The sequence below is a fragment of the Hemitrygon akajei genome, chromosome 1 (assembly GCF_048418815.1).
Source record: "Hemitrygon akajei chromosome 1, sHemAka1.3, whole genome shotgun sequence".
Classification (NCBI taxonomy): domain Eukaryota; kingdom Metazoa; phylum Chordata; class Chondrichthyes; order Myliobatiformes; family Dasyatidae; genus Hemitrygon; species Hemitrygon akajei.
The window spans coordinates 47,866,167-47,886,911 of NC_133124.1; the positions used below are offsets into that span (position 1 = coordinate 47,866,167).

The following is a 20,745-nucleotide window of genomic DNA, read 5'->3' on the forward strand; positions in this document are numbered from 1 at the left end:
TCAAGATGTCTTCAACCAAGCTCTCAGCATCCTTCTGGCTTATCTGGATAAAACCAAGGAAGGACTCTCTAACACAGACTGTTTTCCTCTCAAAATCAACTTCCACACATACCTCACTACTTCTGACATCTGCTCACGGTGTGCCTGATCAGGAGTCGAGTCGAACATGAGACCATAGTACTTGGGTTTACGAATGCTTCTCAGTAAACTCTGGTGAACAGTGGATGCCATCATGTGGATGAATTTGTTCTGGACACCCAGTGAAAGATAAGACGTGGATCCAGGATGACTTTCCAAATGAGTGAAGTGTTCTTTTATGATAGGGTCAAAGATGGCCAGTAGTTTCAGTAAATGTGAAATTTCTCACATTGGAGTCATCGTCTAGCTGAAGTGACTCCTTGTGTCCTCGCAAAACCAGGTTCTGAGTCGCAAGGAATTTTATGCAGTGAAGGATTCTCCTCAAGATATCACACCACTTCTGCTTTTCCTTCTCAATCTGTGACTGAAATACCATGTCAATAACTCCTCTGTTTCCAGCTAAATTTCTTTCCATTTCTTTCCACTGTGTGAGGCATTCCCGATGATTTGTGGTATTTTCATGAACACTAATCCTTTCAGTTGCTTTCCACTGGTTGAATCTACTTTCCTGCTCCAATGAGGATTGATGGTCTGACCGGGAATAGAGAAGACAACAGATACAAAATGCAGACTTTTTAGAAGGGGAATGAATAGACCAGCCTTGAGCGAGTCGCTTACTCACCACGACCATTTCCCAATTTCCTCTTGAACCAAGTTTTGTTCATTGACCGGTTATTTGTTGGTAGGAAAAGCCCCTCACTGTTCTGGAAATACTTCAAACCCAGCTTTATTATTTCTGTTCTCAACTCATCAGGCAGAATTGCTTTTCCAGTATCCTTGTCGAACTTCAGAAGTCCAATGTTATGCTGTCCAATCACTTCTGATATGACCGTTTAAGAGTCTTCGACACCATCCACTTCACTAGGTTCAGTGTCGTCAGATACAGTCTCGTCAGGTAAAATCTCGTCAATAAACTCAACATCCCCACCACCACCATCGTCTTCCCTCCTGTCATGTCCACTTTTTCTGTGGCAGCCTCACTCTTAATCTCGTCATACTCAGATTTATCTGACCTAACTTTCTCCTCAGCTTGTGATGCATTTGTACTTAATCCACCTTCGGATTCTAACAAACTTGTAGCAGGTGCAGGCAATTCCATGGAATGTGTCGAACTACTTGTTCCGGGCTTTTCAAAGAAGGGCATGAAGAACTTGCTTGTCTTCTTGGCTTCCTCTGCCTCCAACTTTCATCTCTTCGTCCTTCAGCTCCATTTTCCTTCTTCGTGAAGAAACATTTCATGGTCTTCTTACACAATGCTCTGAAATACACAAAGACACATCATACATCTGAAGAAAATTCTTTTTTCACTATCCAAGGATAGCTTGTCTGACTTTAATAGAAACTGTTCAGTGGTGCCCACCTTCAAGAGGCACCCCGGGCACGTGCCATACCTGCCGTACCTTAGAAATGCCACTGTGGATGAGTACATTATTCCTTGGGGATAGTTATACAAATACTACATAATAGTTCATATGGTTTCACAAAGATCCTTCCAGTCTCCATGAGACATCCTTACATTGTTCTACAGTCGTTTATGGTAACACTTATCTAGCACTTGACTCTAATTGTGATTATTCAAACCTCTTGCCAACTGGATTCCCTAAATCCTTCAATTCTTTATTTGTTAAAAGTAATTTAAAGTCCTTTTGTCATATTTAACTCCGAGGAATTTCTGTTTCCTTAAAATCCAAGTGAAAGTTTGGGCATTTCTCTGGAAAAAGCACAAGTTTAAAACCCTCATCTTGCCTTTTGCTTCTCGTATTTCAACTATTGTATCTTTGGCCACTGAGTTTTATGCTGTTCAACTCCCTAATTCTGGAAGTGACTCTGGAATTCACATCATCGTTTCAATATCTACGTTCTTTGAAATCTATCTTTTTGGCCAAACTCAGTATCAAGTTTTCCTGCTTTGTTATGAAATACTTTTGGCATGTTTTTTTATTTGCCAAAGCTCCTACACAAGTGCAAAATGAAGTTCCACCACCAGACTAAACTCTACCACACAGACTTGGCTAGTTACTTCTCAGAATTGTAATTCGGTCTTTTATGCCTATTCATTTCGTAAGTGAAAATTTTAGATGTGTAAGCGACAAAATTCTCGCCAGTAATCAAAATACTCTGAAAGTTATAAAAATATTTCTTGATATGTAAGTCAGAAATTAAGTTCCTGTCAAAAAAATTGATAACAATTGAAACATTAAATGTTCATTCTAGTTCTAAAAACACAAGTTTTACAAGCCTCTGTGTGCTTCATTAATCCTGCCGTTTGGAAAAGACCAAAAATTCAAATGTAAGTGAAACAGATTTGCTAAATTCTCAATCCAGCTGTAACAAGAATAATCTGACCCATAGTTTCAATCTTACAAGACTCATTAGTGCTAAAGTTCTTATTTGTAGCAACTTTGAAGCATAATATTGTCCACCTCCACTTAAAACAGCATTTACATGTTAAAACATATAGGATTTAAAGTTGCAACAAATAAGAATTGGATCACTAACGATAACATTTTAAAAAGAACTAAACCAAAGATTGAGACAATTCTTTTTAACCATTGTTTTTTTTTCTTGCACGCCCCTCCCTATTTAATTCTAGTGAATTTTATTCAGCTGTTTCTTATTCTTCTGACTGCAGAACTTCATATGTATTTTTTTAGCAATGCGATGTTACTGTTGAATTATGGGTAAACAATGCCTTTACTAAAACAAATGCCTGTATAAATCAGTTCTCCGGTTTTCATTATACATTAAAATTATGTCAGTGAGTGGCCTTTAAACTTTCTGTAAAAGAATTTATACTGCATGCTAACAAGAAAAATGATATGACAACCTAGGAGGCCTAAGTAAATCACCATGGACTTCTGACAGAAATAATAGGAAACAGCTGACAAATGCTGTAAGTTACACAGAGAGAAAAATCAGCAATCCAGCAAAGTTAGTGACTTAACATTGAAAAATTGAATCTCTCTTTAAGTGGCCAGCATTGTTGTTTGAGAAATTTTCCTGAAACAGCTTAGCTACAGCACTCAAACAGTGAATTGGACCTCATTTTGCCTGTTTGTCAGATAGAAAATAATTGTGATAATGCTAATTTGCAAGGGTAATTTCTCATTATTGAATGGATGGCTTAGATAGGCCACTGTAACAACATCACTGGCTGCTTCCTAAACCCAGTTGAAAACATTTCTTGGGTGACTAACATCGAAAAAAGTGATTAGCTTACTGTGACGGCCGTGAACGTGGTGATTCTGGGCATTTTTAGAAAAAGTAATGCCTAACCCTCAACTACTGGAGGAAACACTGAAAGAAAGTTCTTAGAGAAAATAGTGCTTGCCTTTACATGGAGCAAGGAGGAAGAGGAGACTGCTGTTGACCACCAATCAAACTGATCTAAATTATCATTTTCCATGCTGACCTGGTCACTGGTCAATGATCAATGCTCCAGCCAGCTAGCTGTAGTCTTCCTACTGCCTCTGTGGTTGTAACTGTAGATATTAGATATCAGTATAATGGTATGGCTGGCAATATCTTTGATCTTGGACTATATGGTCACTATAAGTTATAGAGTAACTTAATTGTACTTTCATTTCCATAGAATCCAATTCAGAAACCATCCACTCCACCTACAATATGATTTTATAAAATGAAATATAGTTTTGCCTGTACCATCATTAGACATTTCCCATGATAAAGTCCTTCCTGATCATGTATTTGCTACAGTAATATTTCCCTTGTCCTAATATTTATCTTTAGATGCCAGAAATTGTGTTAGTATGTATTTTATATTTAAGTGCATTAAAACATTCTCAAATATTTTGAAAGTACTTGTAGTTATTTCCAGTTGACAGCAAGAAGCTTAACAGTTCACCAAGCTTGGAAAACATCATCTAAATCAAGTTACTAATTAGTTATATAATCTTACTTACATATTTACACCAGATAGCTTGTGTAAATAGCTGCAGATAATTTTTGCTTCTATCCAACTAACTGCAGTGTGGATGCCAACAGACTGTGCTAGTAATGTCAGCAACACTCTGAGAATACTGGGGGGACTCAGCAGGCCAGGCAGCATCTATGGAATAAAGTACAGTTGACGTTTTGGACTGAGACGCTTTATCAGGACTGGAGGGGAAAAAAGAGTTCCAGTCTCTTTACATAGAAAGTACATCATAAATAGTTTATCTGTCTATATATCTCTCTAAAGGTGCAGGAGCATAGACTGTTCTGCCGTAACGTCACTCAGTTTTAGGTTATAGCAACCAACAACCAGCAATGATTCAGAATGGATGTAGGGTTTGAAGCATAAATATGCACAACTCCTCTCCCCCCATAGATGCTGCTTGGCTCATTAAGTTCCTTCAGCTGTGTGCATTTTGCTCTTTCTCATCACAGGTGTCATGACCTACAACCTTTAGCATAACAAACAAAGACTTTGGTAACTTTCCAGTCCATATCACTTGAGAAGTGAGAAATAGGGAGTCATTTTATAAAAGCAGTGGACATCAATGAGGTATTTGTTTAAAAATAAGTAATATGTGTGGTGCCATATAAAGTACATGAAGGCAGTTGCTCAGAATGCATTCAGTTATATAAGCTGAACTGTATTCACCTGAGAACATCCTATATATTTGGCAGAAATTAAATACCTTGACATTCTTAAGGCTGTTTTCAGCTTTGACCCTGATCCATTAATTTTGAGCACCAGAAAAGTTTGCAAATATTAAGGTTCAGCAGAGCCCCATGGATTTGGGAAAAAAACTCTTGCATCTATCAACCTTGCTATGGGCTAAATAATAAGTGCACCAAAAGAAAGCTTTTTGAAGGTTTTTAAATTAATATTAGGTTTTATTTTCCCATAAGGAAATCTTAGGGACACTTTCATCAGCATCCTGGTCTGAGTGCCAAAATCATGCAAACATAGAATAGTACAGCACAGTACAGGCCTTTCGGCCCACAATGTTGTGCCCACCCTAAAACCCTGCCTCCCATATAACCCCCCACCTTAAATTCCTCCATATACCTGTCTAGTCATCTCTTAAACTTCACTAGTGTATCTGTCTCCACCACTGACTCAGGCAGTGCATTCCACGCACCAACCACTCTCTGAGTAAAAAACCTTCCTCTAATATCACCCTTGAACTTCCCTCCCCTTACCTTAAAGCCATGTCCTCTTGTACTGAGCAGTGGTGCCCTGGGGAAGAGGCACTGGCTATCCACTCTATCTATTCCTCTTACTATCTTGTACACCTCTATCATGTCTCCTCTCATCCTCCTTCTCTCCAAAGAGTAAAGCCCTAGCTCCCTTAATCTCTGACCATAATCCATACTCTCTAAACCAGGCATTATCCTGGTAAATCTCCTCTGTACCCTTTGTAATGCTTCCACATCCTTCCTATAGTGAGGCGACCACAACTGGACACAGTACTCCAAGTGTGGCCTAACCAGAGTTTTATAGAGCTGCATCATTACATCACGACTCTTAAACTCTTTCCCTCGACTTATGAAAGCTAACACCCTATAAGCTTTCTTAACTACCCTATCTACCTGTGAGACAACTTTCACGGATCTGTGGACATGTACCCCCAGATCCCTCTGCTCCTCCACAATCCTGCCATTTACTTTGTACTCTGCCTTGGAGTTTGTCCTTCCGAAGTGTACCACCTCACACTTCTCCGGGTTAAACTCCATCTGCCACTTCTCAGCCCACTTCTGCATCCTATCAATGTCTCTCTGCAATCTTCAACAATCCTCTACACTATCTACAACACCACCAACCTTTGTGTCATCTGCAAACTTGCCAACCCACCCTTCGACCACCACATCCAGGTCGTTAATAAAAATCACGAAAAGTAGAGGTCCCAGAACAGATCCTTGTGGGACACCACTAATCACAACCCTCCAACTTGAATGTACTCCCTCCACCATGACCCTCTGCCTTCTGCAGGCAAGCCAATTCTGAATCCACCTGGCCAAACTTCCCTGGATCCCATGCCTTCTAACTTTTTGAATTAGCCTACCATGTGGAATCTTGTCAAATGCCTTACTAAAATCCATGTAGATCACATCCACTGCAGTACCCTCATCTATATGCCTGGTCACCTCCTCAAAGAACTCTATCAGGTTTGTTAGACACGATCTGGCCTTCACAAAGCCAAGCTGACTGTCCCTGATCAGAGCATGATTCTCTAAATGCCCATTGATCCTATCTCTAAGAATCTTTTCCAACAGCTTTCCCACCACAGACGTAAGGCTCACTGGTCTATAATTACCTGGACTATCCCTACTACCTTTTTAGAACAAGGGGACAACATTCGCCTCCCTCCAATCCTCCGGTATCATTCCCGTGGACAACGAGGACATAAAGATTCTAGCCAAAGGCAAGACAATCTCTTCCCTCGCCTTGTGGAGCAGCCTGGGGAGTATTCCGTCAGGCCCCGGGGACTTATCCGTCCTAATGTATTTTAACAATTCCGACACCTCCTCTCCCTTAATATCAACATGCTCCAGGACATCAACCTCACTCATATTGTCCTCACCGCCATCAAGTTCCCTCTCATTGGTGAATACCGAAGAGAAGTATTCATTGAGGACCTCGCTCACTTCCACAGCCTCCAGGCACATCTTCCCACCTTTATCTCTAATCGGTCCTACCTTCACTCCTGTCATCCTTTTGTTCTTCAAATAATTGAAGAATGTCTTGGGGTTTTCCCTTACCCTACTCATCAAGGGCTTCTCATTCCCCCTTCTTGCTCTTCTCAACCCCTTCTTAAGCTCCTTTCTTGCTTCCCTATATTCCTCAATAGACCCATCTGATCCTTGCTTCCTAAACCTCATGAATGCTGCCCTCTTCCACCTGACTAGATTTTCCACCTCACTTGTCACCCATGGTTCCTTCACCCTACCATTCTTCATCTTCCTCACTGGGCCAAATTTATCCCTAACATCCTGCAAGAGATCCTTAAACATCGACCACATGTCCATAGTACATTTCCTTGCAAAAACCTCATCCCAATTCACACCCGCAAGTTCTAGCCTTATAGCCTCATAATTTGCCCTTCCCCAATAAAAATTTTCCTGTCCACTCTGATTCTATCCTTTTCCATGATAATGCTAAAGGTCAGGGAGCGGTGATCACTGTCCCCCAGATGCTCACCCACTGAGAGATCTGTGACCTGACCCAGTTTGTTACCTAATACTAGATCTGGTATGGCATTCCCCCTAGTTGGCCTGTCAACATACTGTGACAGGAATCCGTCCTGGACACACTTAACAAACTCTGCCCCATCTAAACCCTTGGAACTAATCAGGTGCCAATCAATATTAGGGAAGTTAAAGTCACCCATGATAACAACCCTGTTATTTTTGCACCTTTCCAAAATCTGCCTCCCAATCTGCTCCTCGGTATCTCTGCTGCTACCAAGGGGCCTATAGAATACCCCCAATAGAGTAACTGCTCCCTTCCTGTTCCTGACTTCCACCCATACTGACTCAAAAGAGGATCCTGCTACACTACCCACCCTTTCTGTAGCTGTAATAGTATCCCTGACCAGTAATGCCACCCCTCCTCCCCTTTTTACCCCCTCTCTATCCCTTTTTCAAGCACTGAAATCCAGGAATATTGAGAATCCATTCCTGCCCTGGTGCCAGCCAAGTCTCTGTAATGGCCACTACATCATAATTCCATGTATGTATCCAAACAGTTGGGGAGACTGGATATAAGCTGAGGAATGGAGGGAAGGTCAGGAGGAAAATTTGCTACAGACCAGGAACCCATCTGGTATATGAGCTAGTGGGAGAGATTTCACTTAAGTTTGTTAAAGCCAAGTCCTATCTGACTAATGTAGCTGAATGTTTGAGGTAGTCACAAGAAAATGAAGTATTGAGGAATGTTTCTTATATACATTTCCTAAATTCTTTCCATATGTTCCAAAATAAAGATTATCAGCACAATCTGATCATGCAGATTGGAGGTAGTTTCTTGAAAGGGAAATGGCAAAATGGGAATAAAGACAATGTAATCAGTTTGTCAGGGTATGTTAAGTAGTGTTTGACAGGATTGATTAATGTAGAAGGGAATATTCAGATTTAGATGAGACAATTTACAGATTTCTCTGAATTAGCAAAATAAGTAATTCAAAACAGTAATTTGGTAAGTGAATGTGTCAATTGAGTACATTGGAGAAGTGTAGAAAATGATAATATCATCATTAATTGACCCATGAAAATGCTTTTCAAATCTTGAGAAACTAGGGACACTGTAGGAATCAAGTGAATTGGGATATAAGTTTCTTAAAAAAAAAAGTTAAACAGAAATAAATCAATGAAGCTGGCACAAGCATGCTGTGATACAAAACATAATCAGTGCTTCAGCCATCGTGAGCCTTTGACATCAACCAAAGGTACTACCTCTGGTTTTTTTTCCCCTCCATGTATACTGCCTGGTCTTCTAAATATTTCCATCTTTTTATAAAACAGCTGCATTCATATTAAAAGGTTTGAACTAATTTAATTGTTTAAAGTGCTAAAAGTATTTGATAGAGTAGGTTTAGGAAACAAAATTCAGTTGTCGAATATGCTTTGCTTGGGAATTATGGGCATTGAATTTGTTGTATTATGATGATAATGCATGGAAGCTTATATCATAAAATTATCGCAATTGCCATATTGCAAAGGGTGTTAGCTGCTGAAAATTGAAAATGCAAAATATGCAGGTCACAACACCAGCTGTGGAATGGTATTAACAATTAGAACTCTATGCTTCAGTGTATTGGAAGTATTGTGCACAAGGAAGGAGCACAGATATTTCAAAGAATTCTTAATTGAATGCATTTGCTTCCTGGATGAGTTTATCAGTTATAATTAGTTACTGCCACAGAAGGGACAGCAAGATTAATCCAAAGGCAAAGAACAGGGCAAGCTGCAAGAATGGGGTAGAAGTAAGAGGTCAGTTCTCTACAAAATGCCTTGTTCCTCCCATCAAGTGTCTTGTGTCAGCCTTAGTGGGGTACAAGGTATGAAGTGACAACAAGGACATGTAAAATGAAACGTCTCGTGTGCTTCTGCACAATTCCAACCTCAGAGTTGGCCAAGGACAACTTTACAGTGTCTGTCGATGTAACTGATGATCATTTGAATTTATTAGTGTTAGATAAGGGAGAGGATGAATTTTCTCTTTCCTGATGGGCTTTCCTACTCCAAACCTCCATTATTATATTAGCCTCAATCCTACACCAACAGCAAGTCAAGTCGAAAAGGAAATTGCAGCCCTTTACACGTGATTTGACTTTCTCATCGCAGATAATGAGTGAAGCTTCGATCTTCACATTCCTGTGGGGGTTTGTACATTTGTTTCATATCAACCATTGCCCAGCATATCCTGTGGAGTCAGACTGGAATTTGGCACTTCATATGGCAGTGTTTTGTTATGAATGCCTGAAAATGATTGAAAGAGGAAGAGATAGATTATTATGTCCATCATTCTTCCCTTCACTTGGGACAACCATTTCAAGCAAGCAGCCAAAAAGTTGATGGAGGCGCCAGATTTTGTCATCGATGGTGAAAGAATGACACTTAGCAGTCAGTATACTCTGCATTGCTTCTCACACAGCTTTCAAATATATTTTTTAGCTGGGGCTCTATGCTCTGGAGTCATAGTCATAAAATTCATACAGCATAAATCAGACCCTTCAGCCTGTCATGTCCATGCTATCTACACCAACCCCAACACTTAGTCCATAACCTACACCACCCCCCAACCCTGGAAAATCCAAAGAAAATATTCCCATCTGTGGGAGTAACTCATCATGACGGACAAACTCATACAGAAGATTGTATTCAAGCTACTTTAGTAATTAGACAAGAGAAAGCGTCAACTATTTTGTGGACCAGAAATGCATACAAATATTCCAGGAGTGGCCTAAACAATGTTTTATAAAGCTATATGAAACTTATGCCTTTATATTCTGTGGCCTGGTAAGGAAGGCATGCTTCCTTTGGATGCTTTTCACCACAATATCTACCAGTGCTGTCACCTTCTGAGATCCTTGGAGTTGTACACTGAAGTGTCTCTATTCCTCAATACTCTCAGGGACATTATCATTCACTGTGTATGGACTGTTCTTACTAGTCCTCCCATCTTCTATTTCCCTGCCTGTTTTACCAACTGATCGTTATCATCCTGTACAATTCTCACTTCACTTTTTTTTAATAACAATGATTTTCCTGAAAAGTACAAGCTTACTCATCAAATCACTTGCGTTCGCAGCTCAGTAGCTAAAGTACATGACAAAGAGAAACTTTCCCTGTTGCTGATTCCTGTGATACATCAGTGGTCACACAATTACAATCCCAAAACAAACCTCCACCATCACTCTATCATTAAACTAATTTTAAGTCCAGTCTTCCAGCTTTCTTTGGATTCTATGAACAATAACTTTTTGGACCTGTCTCCTATGTGATACCTTGTCAAAAGCCTGACTGAAGTATATGTAGACCTCATCTACTGCATTGTTCTTGTCAACACAATTTTTTTTACCCCAATTGTTCAGTCAAGATCTCCCCCTAACAATCCATGCTTATTGTATTTGATTAATCCTTTTCTTTCTAAATGTAGAGTGATAGAGAAGTACAAGCTGATACAGGCTCTTCATGCCAACCACATTGTCCATCCAGCTAGTGCCAACTTCCTTCCTGCCACTCATATCTCTACAAATCTCAGCTTCTTACTTTACCGGCATGAGCCGGTAATGGCATCATTATCGTAGTGGCATCAGCGCTGGACTTGGGGGCGAGAGGTCCCAAGTTCGAATCTGGCCGGCTCTCTTGCACGCTCTCCATCTGTGCCTGGGTTGAGTGTTGAGCTAGCAACTTGACTTCGTTAAAAAAAACCTGGTGGGGGATGGGCTCCGCCAGGTTTCAGATGCCCAAGACACACCATACAATGAGCAATCACCAAAAAGATCGGTGCAAAAAGCTTGTCATGGCAGTGCCCCGATGACTCCACCAGGAGTTAAAGGCGCACGTGCATCCATCACCCACCCACCCTCCTTCCCCATCACCTGGTCTTACCTGTCAGCTGACAATTTGCATTCTTTCTGCTCCCCTCACCTCCTTATTCTGGCTTCTTCCTCCTTCCTTCCTCATCCTGATGAAGGGTCTTAGCCTGAAACGTTGACTGCCCACCTTCTTCCAAAGATGCTGTCCAACCTGCTGAGTGTCCCCACCACCCCATGCACACCACACTGGATATATAACATCTGCAGAATCTCTTCTGTTTATGCATTCATAGAGCCATGGAACACCACAGCAGAAGAAAAAGCTCCTTCAGCCCATCAAGTCCATGCCCAAATATTAGTCTGCCTAGTCCCATCGACTTGCACCCAGACTATAACCCTCATTACCCCTCCTATCCATGTCCCTTTCTGAATTTCTCTTAAATGTTGTAATCAAACCTTCATCCAGCATTTCCACTGGCAGCTCGTTCCACACCCTCACCACCCTCTAAGTGAAGAAGTTCCTCCTCATGTTCCACTAAAACATTTCACCATTCTTCATTAACCGATGACCTCTAATTCTAGTATCACTCAACTTCAATGGAAGAAACATGCTTGCATTAACCCTATCTACGCCCTTCAAAATCTGTATACCCCTACCAAATCTCCCCTTTTTATTTCATGCTCTAGGGAATAAAGTCTTCACCTATTCAACCTTTCCCTATAACTCAGGTCCTCAAGTCCTGGCACATCGTTGTATTTTTTTTCTGCACTCTTTCAGTCTTATTGATATCTGTCCTGTACATGGGTGTCTAACACTGCACACCACACTTCAAATTGGGACTCATCAGCATTTATACAACTTCAACATAACATCCCAACTCCTACACTCAATAAGACCATAAGATATAGGAGCAGAATTAGGCCATTTGGCCAAACGAATCTGCTTTGCCATTTCATCATTGCTGATCCATTTTTTTCTCTCAGCCCCAGTTTCCCGCTCCCCCCCCCCATATCCCTTCATGCCATGACTAATCAAGAAACTATCCCCATCTGCCTTGAATATAGATAAATACTTGGCTTCCACAGCTGTTTGTGGCACTGAATTCCACAGGTTCACTCTTCTGCCTAAAGGAATTCCTTCTATCGAGCCTTTCACCATCGAATGACCTCACCATTCAATGAGGTCACCCCTCTTTCTTTTGAATTCTAGTGAATGCAGGCCCAGAGCCATCATTTGATAATACTGCAATCATTTCATGAACTTTCTTTGAACACTCTCCAGTTTCACCATATCCTTTTTAAGATGAAGGGCCTAAAACTGCTCACAATACTCCAAGTGAGGCCTCACCCGTGCTTTTTAAAGTCTCAACATTATGTCTTTGCTTTCATATTGTAGTCCTCCGGAAATTAATGTTAACATTGCATTTGCCTTCCTCGCCACAGACTCAACAAGCAAATTAATCTTAAGGGAATCCTGCACAAAGTATCCCAAGTCCCTCTGCACCTCAGATTTTTGTATTTTCTCTACATTTAGAAAATAGTCAACCCTTTCATTTCATTTACTAAAGTGCATGACCATACACTTCCCAACACTGTATTCCATCTACCATGTCTTTGCCCATTTCCAAATCTGCTAAGTCCTTCTGTAGCCTGCCTATTTCCTCAAAGCTTTGTGCCCTTCTACCTACCTTCATACTGTCTGCAAACTTCGCAACAAAGCCATCAATTCCATCATTCAAATCATTGACATATATCATAAGAAGAATTGGCCTCAGCACAGATCCTTGTGGAACATCACTAGTCACCAGCAGCCAACCAGAAAATACTTCATTTATTCCCACTCTTTGCCTCCTGCCAATAAGCTACTGCTTTATCCATGCTAGGATCTTTCCTGTCATACCATGGGGTTGTAGCTTAGAACATAGCACATAGAAAATCCACAGCACATTACAGGTCTCTTCAGCCCAAAATATTGCAACAACCATATAACCATATAACAATTACAGCACGGAAACAGGCCATCTTGGCCCTTCTAGTCTGTGCCGAATGCTTACTCTCACCTAGTCCCACTGGTCCGCACTCAGCCCATAACCCTCCATTCCTTTCCTGTCCATATATCTATTTAATTTTACTTTAAATGACAATACCGAACCTGCCTCTACCACTTCTACTGGAAGCTCGTTCCACACAGCTACCACTCTGAGTAAAGAAATTCCCCCTCATGTTACCATTGAAATTTTGCCCCTTAAGTCTCAACCCATGTCCTCTTGTTTGAATCTCCCCTACTCTCAATGAAAAAAGCCTATCCACATCAACTCTATCTATCCCCCTCATAATTTTAAATACCTCTATCAAGTCCCCCCTCAACCTTCTACAAAAGAATAAAGAATAAAGACCTAACTTGGTCAACCTTTCCCTGTAACTTAGGTGCTGAAACCCAGGTAACATTCTAGTAAATCTTCTCTGTACTCCCTCTATTTTGTTGATATCTTTCCTATAATTCGGTGACCAGAATTGTACACAATACTCCAAATTCGGCCTTACCAATGCCTTGTACAATTTTAGCATTATGTCCCAACTCCTATACTCAATGCTCTGATTTATAAAGGCCAGCATACCAAAAGCTTTCTTCACCACCCTATCCACATAAGATTTCACCTTCAGGGAACTATGCACCATTATTCCTAGATCACTCTGTTCTACTGCATTCTTCAATGCCCTAAAATAACCTACCCTCATATAATGCCCTCATATAACCTACTCTAGAAGCTGCCTATAATTTCCCTACTGCATAGCCCTCTATTCTAAGTTCCATGTACCTATCTAAGAGTCTCTTAAAAGACCCTATTGTATCCGCCTCTACTACCTTCACTGGCTATGCATTCCACGCACCCACCACTCTGTGTGAATAACTTACCTCTGATATCTCTCTTGTATCTACTTCTAAGCACCTTAAAACCATGCCCCCTTGTGTTAGCCATTTCAGCCCTGGGAAAAAGCCTCTGACTATCCACACGATCAATGTCTCTCATCATCTTGTACACCTCTATCAAGTCACCTCTCATTCTCTGTCGCTCCAAGGAGAAAAAGCCAAGTACACTCAACCTATTCTCATAAAGCATGCTCCCCAATCCAGGCAACATCCTTGTAAATCTCTGACCTTTCTTTAGTGTCCACATCCTTCCTGTAGTGAGGTGACCAGAACCAAACACAGCACTCCAAGTGTGGTCTTATGTAGCTGTAACAATACCTGACGAAGGGTCTTGGCCCGAAACGTCGATGGCGCTTCTCCCTATAGATGCTGCCTGGCCTGCTGTGTTCCACCAGCACTCTGTGTGTGTTGTTTGTAACATTACCTCTCGGCTCTTGAACTCCATCCCATGGTTGATGAATGCCAACACACCATACGCCTTCTGAACAACACTGTCAACCCGCACAGCAGCTTAGAGTGTCCTATGGATATCGACCCAAAGATCTCACTGATTCTCCACACTGCCAAGAGTCTTACCATTTGTATTGTATTCTCTCTTCAAATTTGACCTCCCAAAGTGAACCACATCACACTTATCTGGGTTGAACTCATCTGCCACTTCTCAGCCCAGTTATGCATCCTATCAGTGTCCCGCTGTAACCTATAACAATGCTCCAGGCTATTCACAACACCCTCAACTTTTGTAGCATCAGCAAATTTACTAACTCACCCTTCTACTTTCTTATCCAGGTCATTTATAAAAATCACAAAGAGGAGTGGTCCCTGAACAGATCCCTGTGGAACACCGCTGGTCACTGTCCTCCATTCAGAGTACGAACTATCCACAAACACCCTTGGCCTTCGGTGGTCAAGCCAATTCTGGATCCACAAAGCAAGGTCTCCTTGGATCCCATGCCTCATTACTTTCTGAATGAGTCTCGCATGGGGAACCTTATCAAATACCTTACTGAAATCCACTGCTCTACCTTCATCAATGTGTTTTGTCACATCTTCAAAGAATTCAATCATATTCGTAAAGCATGACCTGCCCTTGATAAAGCCTTGCTGACTATCCCTAATCAGATTTTGTTCTCTCCAAATGCTATAAATCCTGCCTCATAGAATCATAGAAGACCTACAGCACAATACAGGCCCTTCAGCCCACAAAGCTGTGCCGAACATGTCCTTACCTGAGAAATTACCCAGGGCTACCTATAGCCTTTTATTTTTCTGAGGTCCATATACCTGTCCAGGAGTCTCTTAAAAGACCCTATCGTTTCCAACTCCACCACCGTGCCCTACTGCTCATCGAGTAATTCCTATCCTAACTTGTCCTTCCAAAGTGCAACACCTCATACTTGTCTGCATTAAATTCCATCTGTGTTGCGTGTCGCACTGTTCTATGCCAAGACAACATCCACTGCCCTCCACTATCCTCATTTATCCTTTCAGTTATATCTTCAAAAACATCTTAAAAGATTCATCAAACATTATCTCCCACATACAAAACTATCCTGACTCCTCCTAATCAGACTCTGTCTATCCACATGCTGGCATATCTTGTCCATTAGAAATCCTGCCAGTAACTTAACTGATATCAGGCTGACCAGCCTATAGTTCTCAGGTTCCTCCTTGCTACCTTTCTTGAACAATGGAACAGCATTAGTCACCTTCCAGTCTTCAGGAACTTCACCAGCGGCAATAATGGAGCAAATATTTCCACAAGGCTTTTTGCTATTGCTTCTCCAGCCTTTTATAAAATCTGAGGATGCACTCAGTCTTCAAGAGATTCGCTCACCCCTGAGATCCTGAACCGAATACATGCTTCCTTTTACTTGAGCAATATACTGCACCTAGACAACACGAGTGAATCTACAGATGCTGGAAATAAATAAAAAACACAAAATGCTGGCAGAACTCAGCAGGGTTTCCTGATGAAGGGTTTCGGGCCCGAAACGTCGTCACTACCTCCTCACATAGATATGTCTGGCCTGCTGAGTTCTGCCAGCATTTTGTGTTTTTTACTGCACCTAGGCTCTTGACATCACACTACAAATTGCCCCCAGCTAATTCAGGGGTGGAGTGTTACCTCACCTGGAAAGACTGGAGGTAAGGATTAGGTGAATGGGCTAAAGGACAGTGTTTCTGTTGCTTGCAGGAATGTGTGTTAGGAGGAAGATGAGTGGGGATGGACGAATGGACAAGTGAATCACTGAGGGAGCAATTCCTGTGGAAAGCGGTGGGAGGGGGGAAGCTAGAGATCTGTTTGGTGGCGGGATCCCATTGAAGTTGGTGGTAGCTGTGGAGAATGATGTGATGAATGTGGAGGTTCTAGGGTGGTAGTTGAGGACAAAAGGAATTTAATCCCCATTATGGCTGCAAGGGGGAGAGCACAGATGCTTGGGAAATGGAGAAGATGCAGGTGAGGGCAGTATCAATGGTGGAGGAAAGGAAACCACATTCTCCTATTTTATTCCCCATCACTATCTTAAAACTAATGGAATTATGGTCACTAGAGCCAAAGATCTCCCTATCTGTCACTTCAGTTTAATGCCCTGCCTCTTTCCTTAAGAGGAGATCCAGTACTGCGCTGTTCTGAGTAGGGCCCTCTATATATTGTCCCAGTAAATGCCATTGAGCACATTTCTCAAATTCACTCCCTTCCAGGCCTTCTGGATGAATTTGCTAATACTGGGGGATATTAAAATTTCCCATTGATACAACCCTATTATTCTTACTGCTATGATGAATTTCTCTCTACCTGCTCCTCAAGTTTCCACTGACTATTGGGAGTTGGGGTTCTAACCCAGCCCTACAGAATTGACTCTCCTCTTTTTGTATTAAGTTCTACCTATATAGCCTCACTAGCCAATCCCACAACAATGCCCTCTCTAAGCACTGCTATTTGATAAGATATTCCCCTCTTATCAAAAAATGCATGTCCTTCTCACTTATCAGTACCTCTGTCATGTCCGTAACATTGATATCCTGGTATCCTGGAACAATGAGTTGACAGCCCTGCCCTGCTACATTCATCCGTCAGGATTGATTTTTCTCCCCTAATACCTTGCTAATACTGTTGCTAGACGCACTGAACAGATTTATTCCCTTAACACTTCTTGAATAAACATTGCTCATTTGTTGTCTTCCATCTGGCACCTCACCTGAAGCCAGCAAAGATTTACAAAAAATCACACTTTTGCACAGTCTTCAATTCCTATCAAATGGTAATCTGCAGGCCTAGCAGACCCTGTGAAACCACAAGGCAATTCAGACAATGTACATTCAGACAATATTCAGGACTCAAGATGATACTGCCAGATTTACTGCATGATAACACAGAATGTTACTAGACAAAATAATATTCCAGTTGGAAATTCATGGCCAGGATTTTCTCAACACGTGCCTTAATTAATGCAAAAATTAATTCTGATCAGTTAAAAAGCCTATAGAAAGAGACGTGTATCATTTTTATTTGTCTGGATGTGATTTTTTTGAAAATAGAATTAGATAGAAACATAGAAAACCTACAGCACAATACAGGCCCTTCGGCCCACAAAGTTGTGCCGAACATGTCCCTACCTTAGAAATTACAAGGCTTACCTATAGCCCTCTATTTTACTAAGCATCATGTACCTATCCAAAAGTCTCTTAAAAGACCCTATCGTATGCGCCGTTGCCGGCAGCCCAGATTGTAAATATATTGTAAATTGTAGATATCAACAGATGTCCTGTGATATTCACAGTTGTCAAGGCTGTCCGTTCCTTTCATAGGCAAAGTGGTAGAAGGGTGAGAAAAGATGTAAATCATAAAACATTCCTTCAATGTATCCCTACCACTACTCTTACCATCCTTCATTTCCTCAACAATCATCTTTCCCCCAAGCCTACACTTCTTTCGCTCTCCTCAATAAGTGGATTACCTTCTTTCTCCATCTGACTTCTTCTACTTCTATTTATAAGGATCACGTTATCAATGTTCAGTTCCGCTCCGGAGGTAGATGTGCTTAGAACAGATCAGAGCAGAATAAGGTAATCATGGGAAACAGGAAGAAAAACAATCTGACAAAATATAAAAATAAACTGCACAATGTGAATTTCATTATCAATTTAAGTTTCTTAGAATCAAATATCCAGAGGTCAAATTGTGCAATGAGTGTGTATATAACCTTGTGCAGAAACACAAAGAAGGCATCTTTTAATCTTTGTATATTTTATTAATGTTTTTACAAACAATCCACAACTTCACTCAAAACCCTGGGTTTGCCATTATTATTCTTGAAAATGAAATTGTACCCTCAGCTTGAGGTGGTTACCCACAACAGCTGTGCCTGCTGTTCCCTGGAAACTTCAGCCCAAACTTGCATGTGGAGATTCTCCCAATATGTATCAGCATGAACCCTCTGGGAGCTGGAAGCAATTCCAGAAAAAGAATGAAGGGTTTATTTTACATGTGTTTTTAAAACTACTTTGGTACTCGATTTTCTCAGGAGTAAACCATTGCTGAGAGAAAGAAAATAATGAAAATGATTATTAAGAGAGCTTGTGCTGAAAATTCAAAAATTTAATATACCCATTGGCCCTGTGTTGAAGTCTTGAAGTCCACTGAAACTTCCCTGTGCTAACCCACACATTCAAAACATTATATTGTTCATAATATAATGGGTCTGAATGTTCTCATTTATAAGAATATACAAGTAGAATATGGTGCATTTGAAGGAATCTGAATTATAATGCCTACATTGGTGTCTTTTTAACTGATTGAAAAATCCAAGATGGTGGGGTATCTAGGTTAGGGAAAGTAACTGATTAGGTTTTGTTTGCAATTTAATCAAGATTTATATGATTAAAAAATTTTTAAAAATAACTTTTAAACATTGATGGTATTTATCAATATTTCTCATATTAATTATATTATGGGATCAGTCATTGGTCAAATAGGAAAAGAATAAGAATGCCATGTGATTGTATGGCCTGGATGTGTAATTCTGGTTGTATACCATGTGATCAATGGATTTCTGTACATATTATTATATTGGACAGGCTGAAACCAATTGCCTGCCATGAGAAAGTAAACAAAGGTAATCAGTATTTCTCTGTTCTTATTTAATAAAGTTTGTAATTTGTTTAACTTATATTCTTACTTCCCAACTGTTAGCAGTGCCTCAGAGTGCTGCTGATACATTGAAACCCATCAGATATTTCAGATTTTTTCAGGTATTTGCATGATATTTAAAATCACCAAGTGTTAATTTTAGCCTCAAAGTGATCTTTTATTTCTGCCTATGAATGTGTCACAGCTTGAATCGAGGTGTGATTTCTCTAAAAAGGCAAACATAACTGGCATTAGTGAACTACAGTATCTAGGGGTGGAGGACTGGAGTAAGAGAAGAAACTGAGCAGGCTGACTTTATGTTCTCTACAATTTAGAGAAAAGATGAGAGTTGATTTCTCAAAACTCAAAAAGATGTTACAGATATTGACAACATAGAGATAAATTTCCTTTTGCCAGTGCGCCTAGAAGCAGGGAACACAATCTCAGAATAAGGTGTGACCAATCAGGGCTGAGGTGTGAGAAAAATTCTTTTGTCCAAAGAGTCAAGAAACTTCAGAATTCTGTACCAGGAGAGGAGTGAATTGATACATTTTTGGATAGCAAGGGAATTGACGGATGTGGTGGCAATTCAGGAAAGTGGGACTGAGGTAACTGTATGGTACAGCAGTCATGAAGGGATAAACCAGCCTCATAAAACAGTTTTATTTTTCTGTTTGTGTGTTGTATGAAATATGCAACCAGTTATGTATTACACAGCGTGATGCCAAACTTTGTTTTATTATTTCAGATTGTATGGTACTCCACAGAATATTGATCTGTGGCCTGCACTAATGGTTGAAGATATAATTCCTGGTACAAGAGTTGGGCCCACCCTCATGTGCTTATTTGTAACCCAGTTTAAAAGACTGCGAGATGGTGACAGGTAGGAGACACTTTTAAATGAAGGCATTTACCTTGATGAGACGGTTAAAGATTGCAATAAACTCAATAAAATGACCGAATTGTATACATTTCAGATGGAGTTGTGGTGCTTCTCAAGCACTGCGTGTTATTATTTTTGTATAAATTTGTTGCTACTTTTTTATTTATCAGGAGTATTAGTGGGTGAGAAAAATGGTGTTCCCACTTTTTGCAAATATATGAATCAATTTTGGTATTTGATTATGTATTGATCATAACTTCATACAACATATTCTCAGCCCATTGATATGTTTTACCACATGGCAATTTTTATCAGGATTGTTAAAACAGGCCAAGTTTAAGTTCAGATTTTTAAAAAATCATCAATCTAAAATATTGAACTTCACTTTTGTCCTCACAGATCCCGGTACCTGTTGAGTATGTTTTTTTTTATTTGAACTATAAAATTATCAAACAGCTCAAATGGAATGGAGTACTCAAATATCTCTTTTCCTTATCTTCAGCGGTTGGTTTGCAGATGTGTCAAGTTGGAGGAAACAGAATATGCTTTGTCACTGAGTAGCACTGGAAGGAACTTTTAGAAGTGGCTGGCTGAGACGTTCGGACTTGTGACTTTTGTCTGTACATACGATGATATCAGTGCTCCACTTTGTCTGTTAAAGAGTAGG

At 40.5% G+C, this 20,745-nt stretch overlaps 1 protein-coding gene across 3 annotated transcripts in view; it reads left to right on the forward strand.

Moving 5' to 3' along the window:
- Window positions 1-20,745, forward strand: part of LOC140726325 (peroxidasin homolog) — a 472,802-nt gene that overhangs the window by 401,744 nt on the left and 50,313 nt on the right. For all 3 annotated transcript variants that reach the window (XM_073042565.1, XM_073042575.1, XM_073042584.1), the window contains exon 18: window positions 19,944-20,078. In XM_073042565.1, the coding sequence (XP_072898666.1) occupies window positions 19,944-20,078 (135 nt within the window). The remainder of the gene's footprint in view (window positions 1-19,943; window positions 20,079-20,745) is intronic.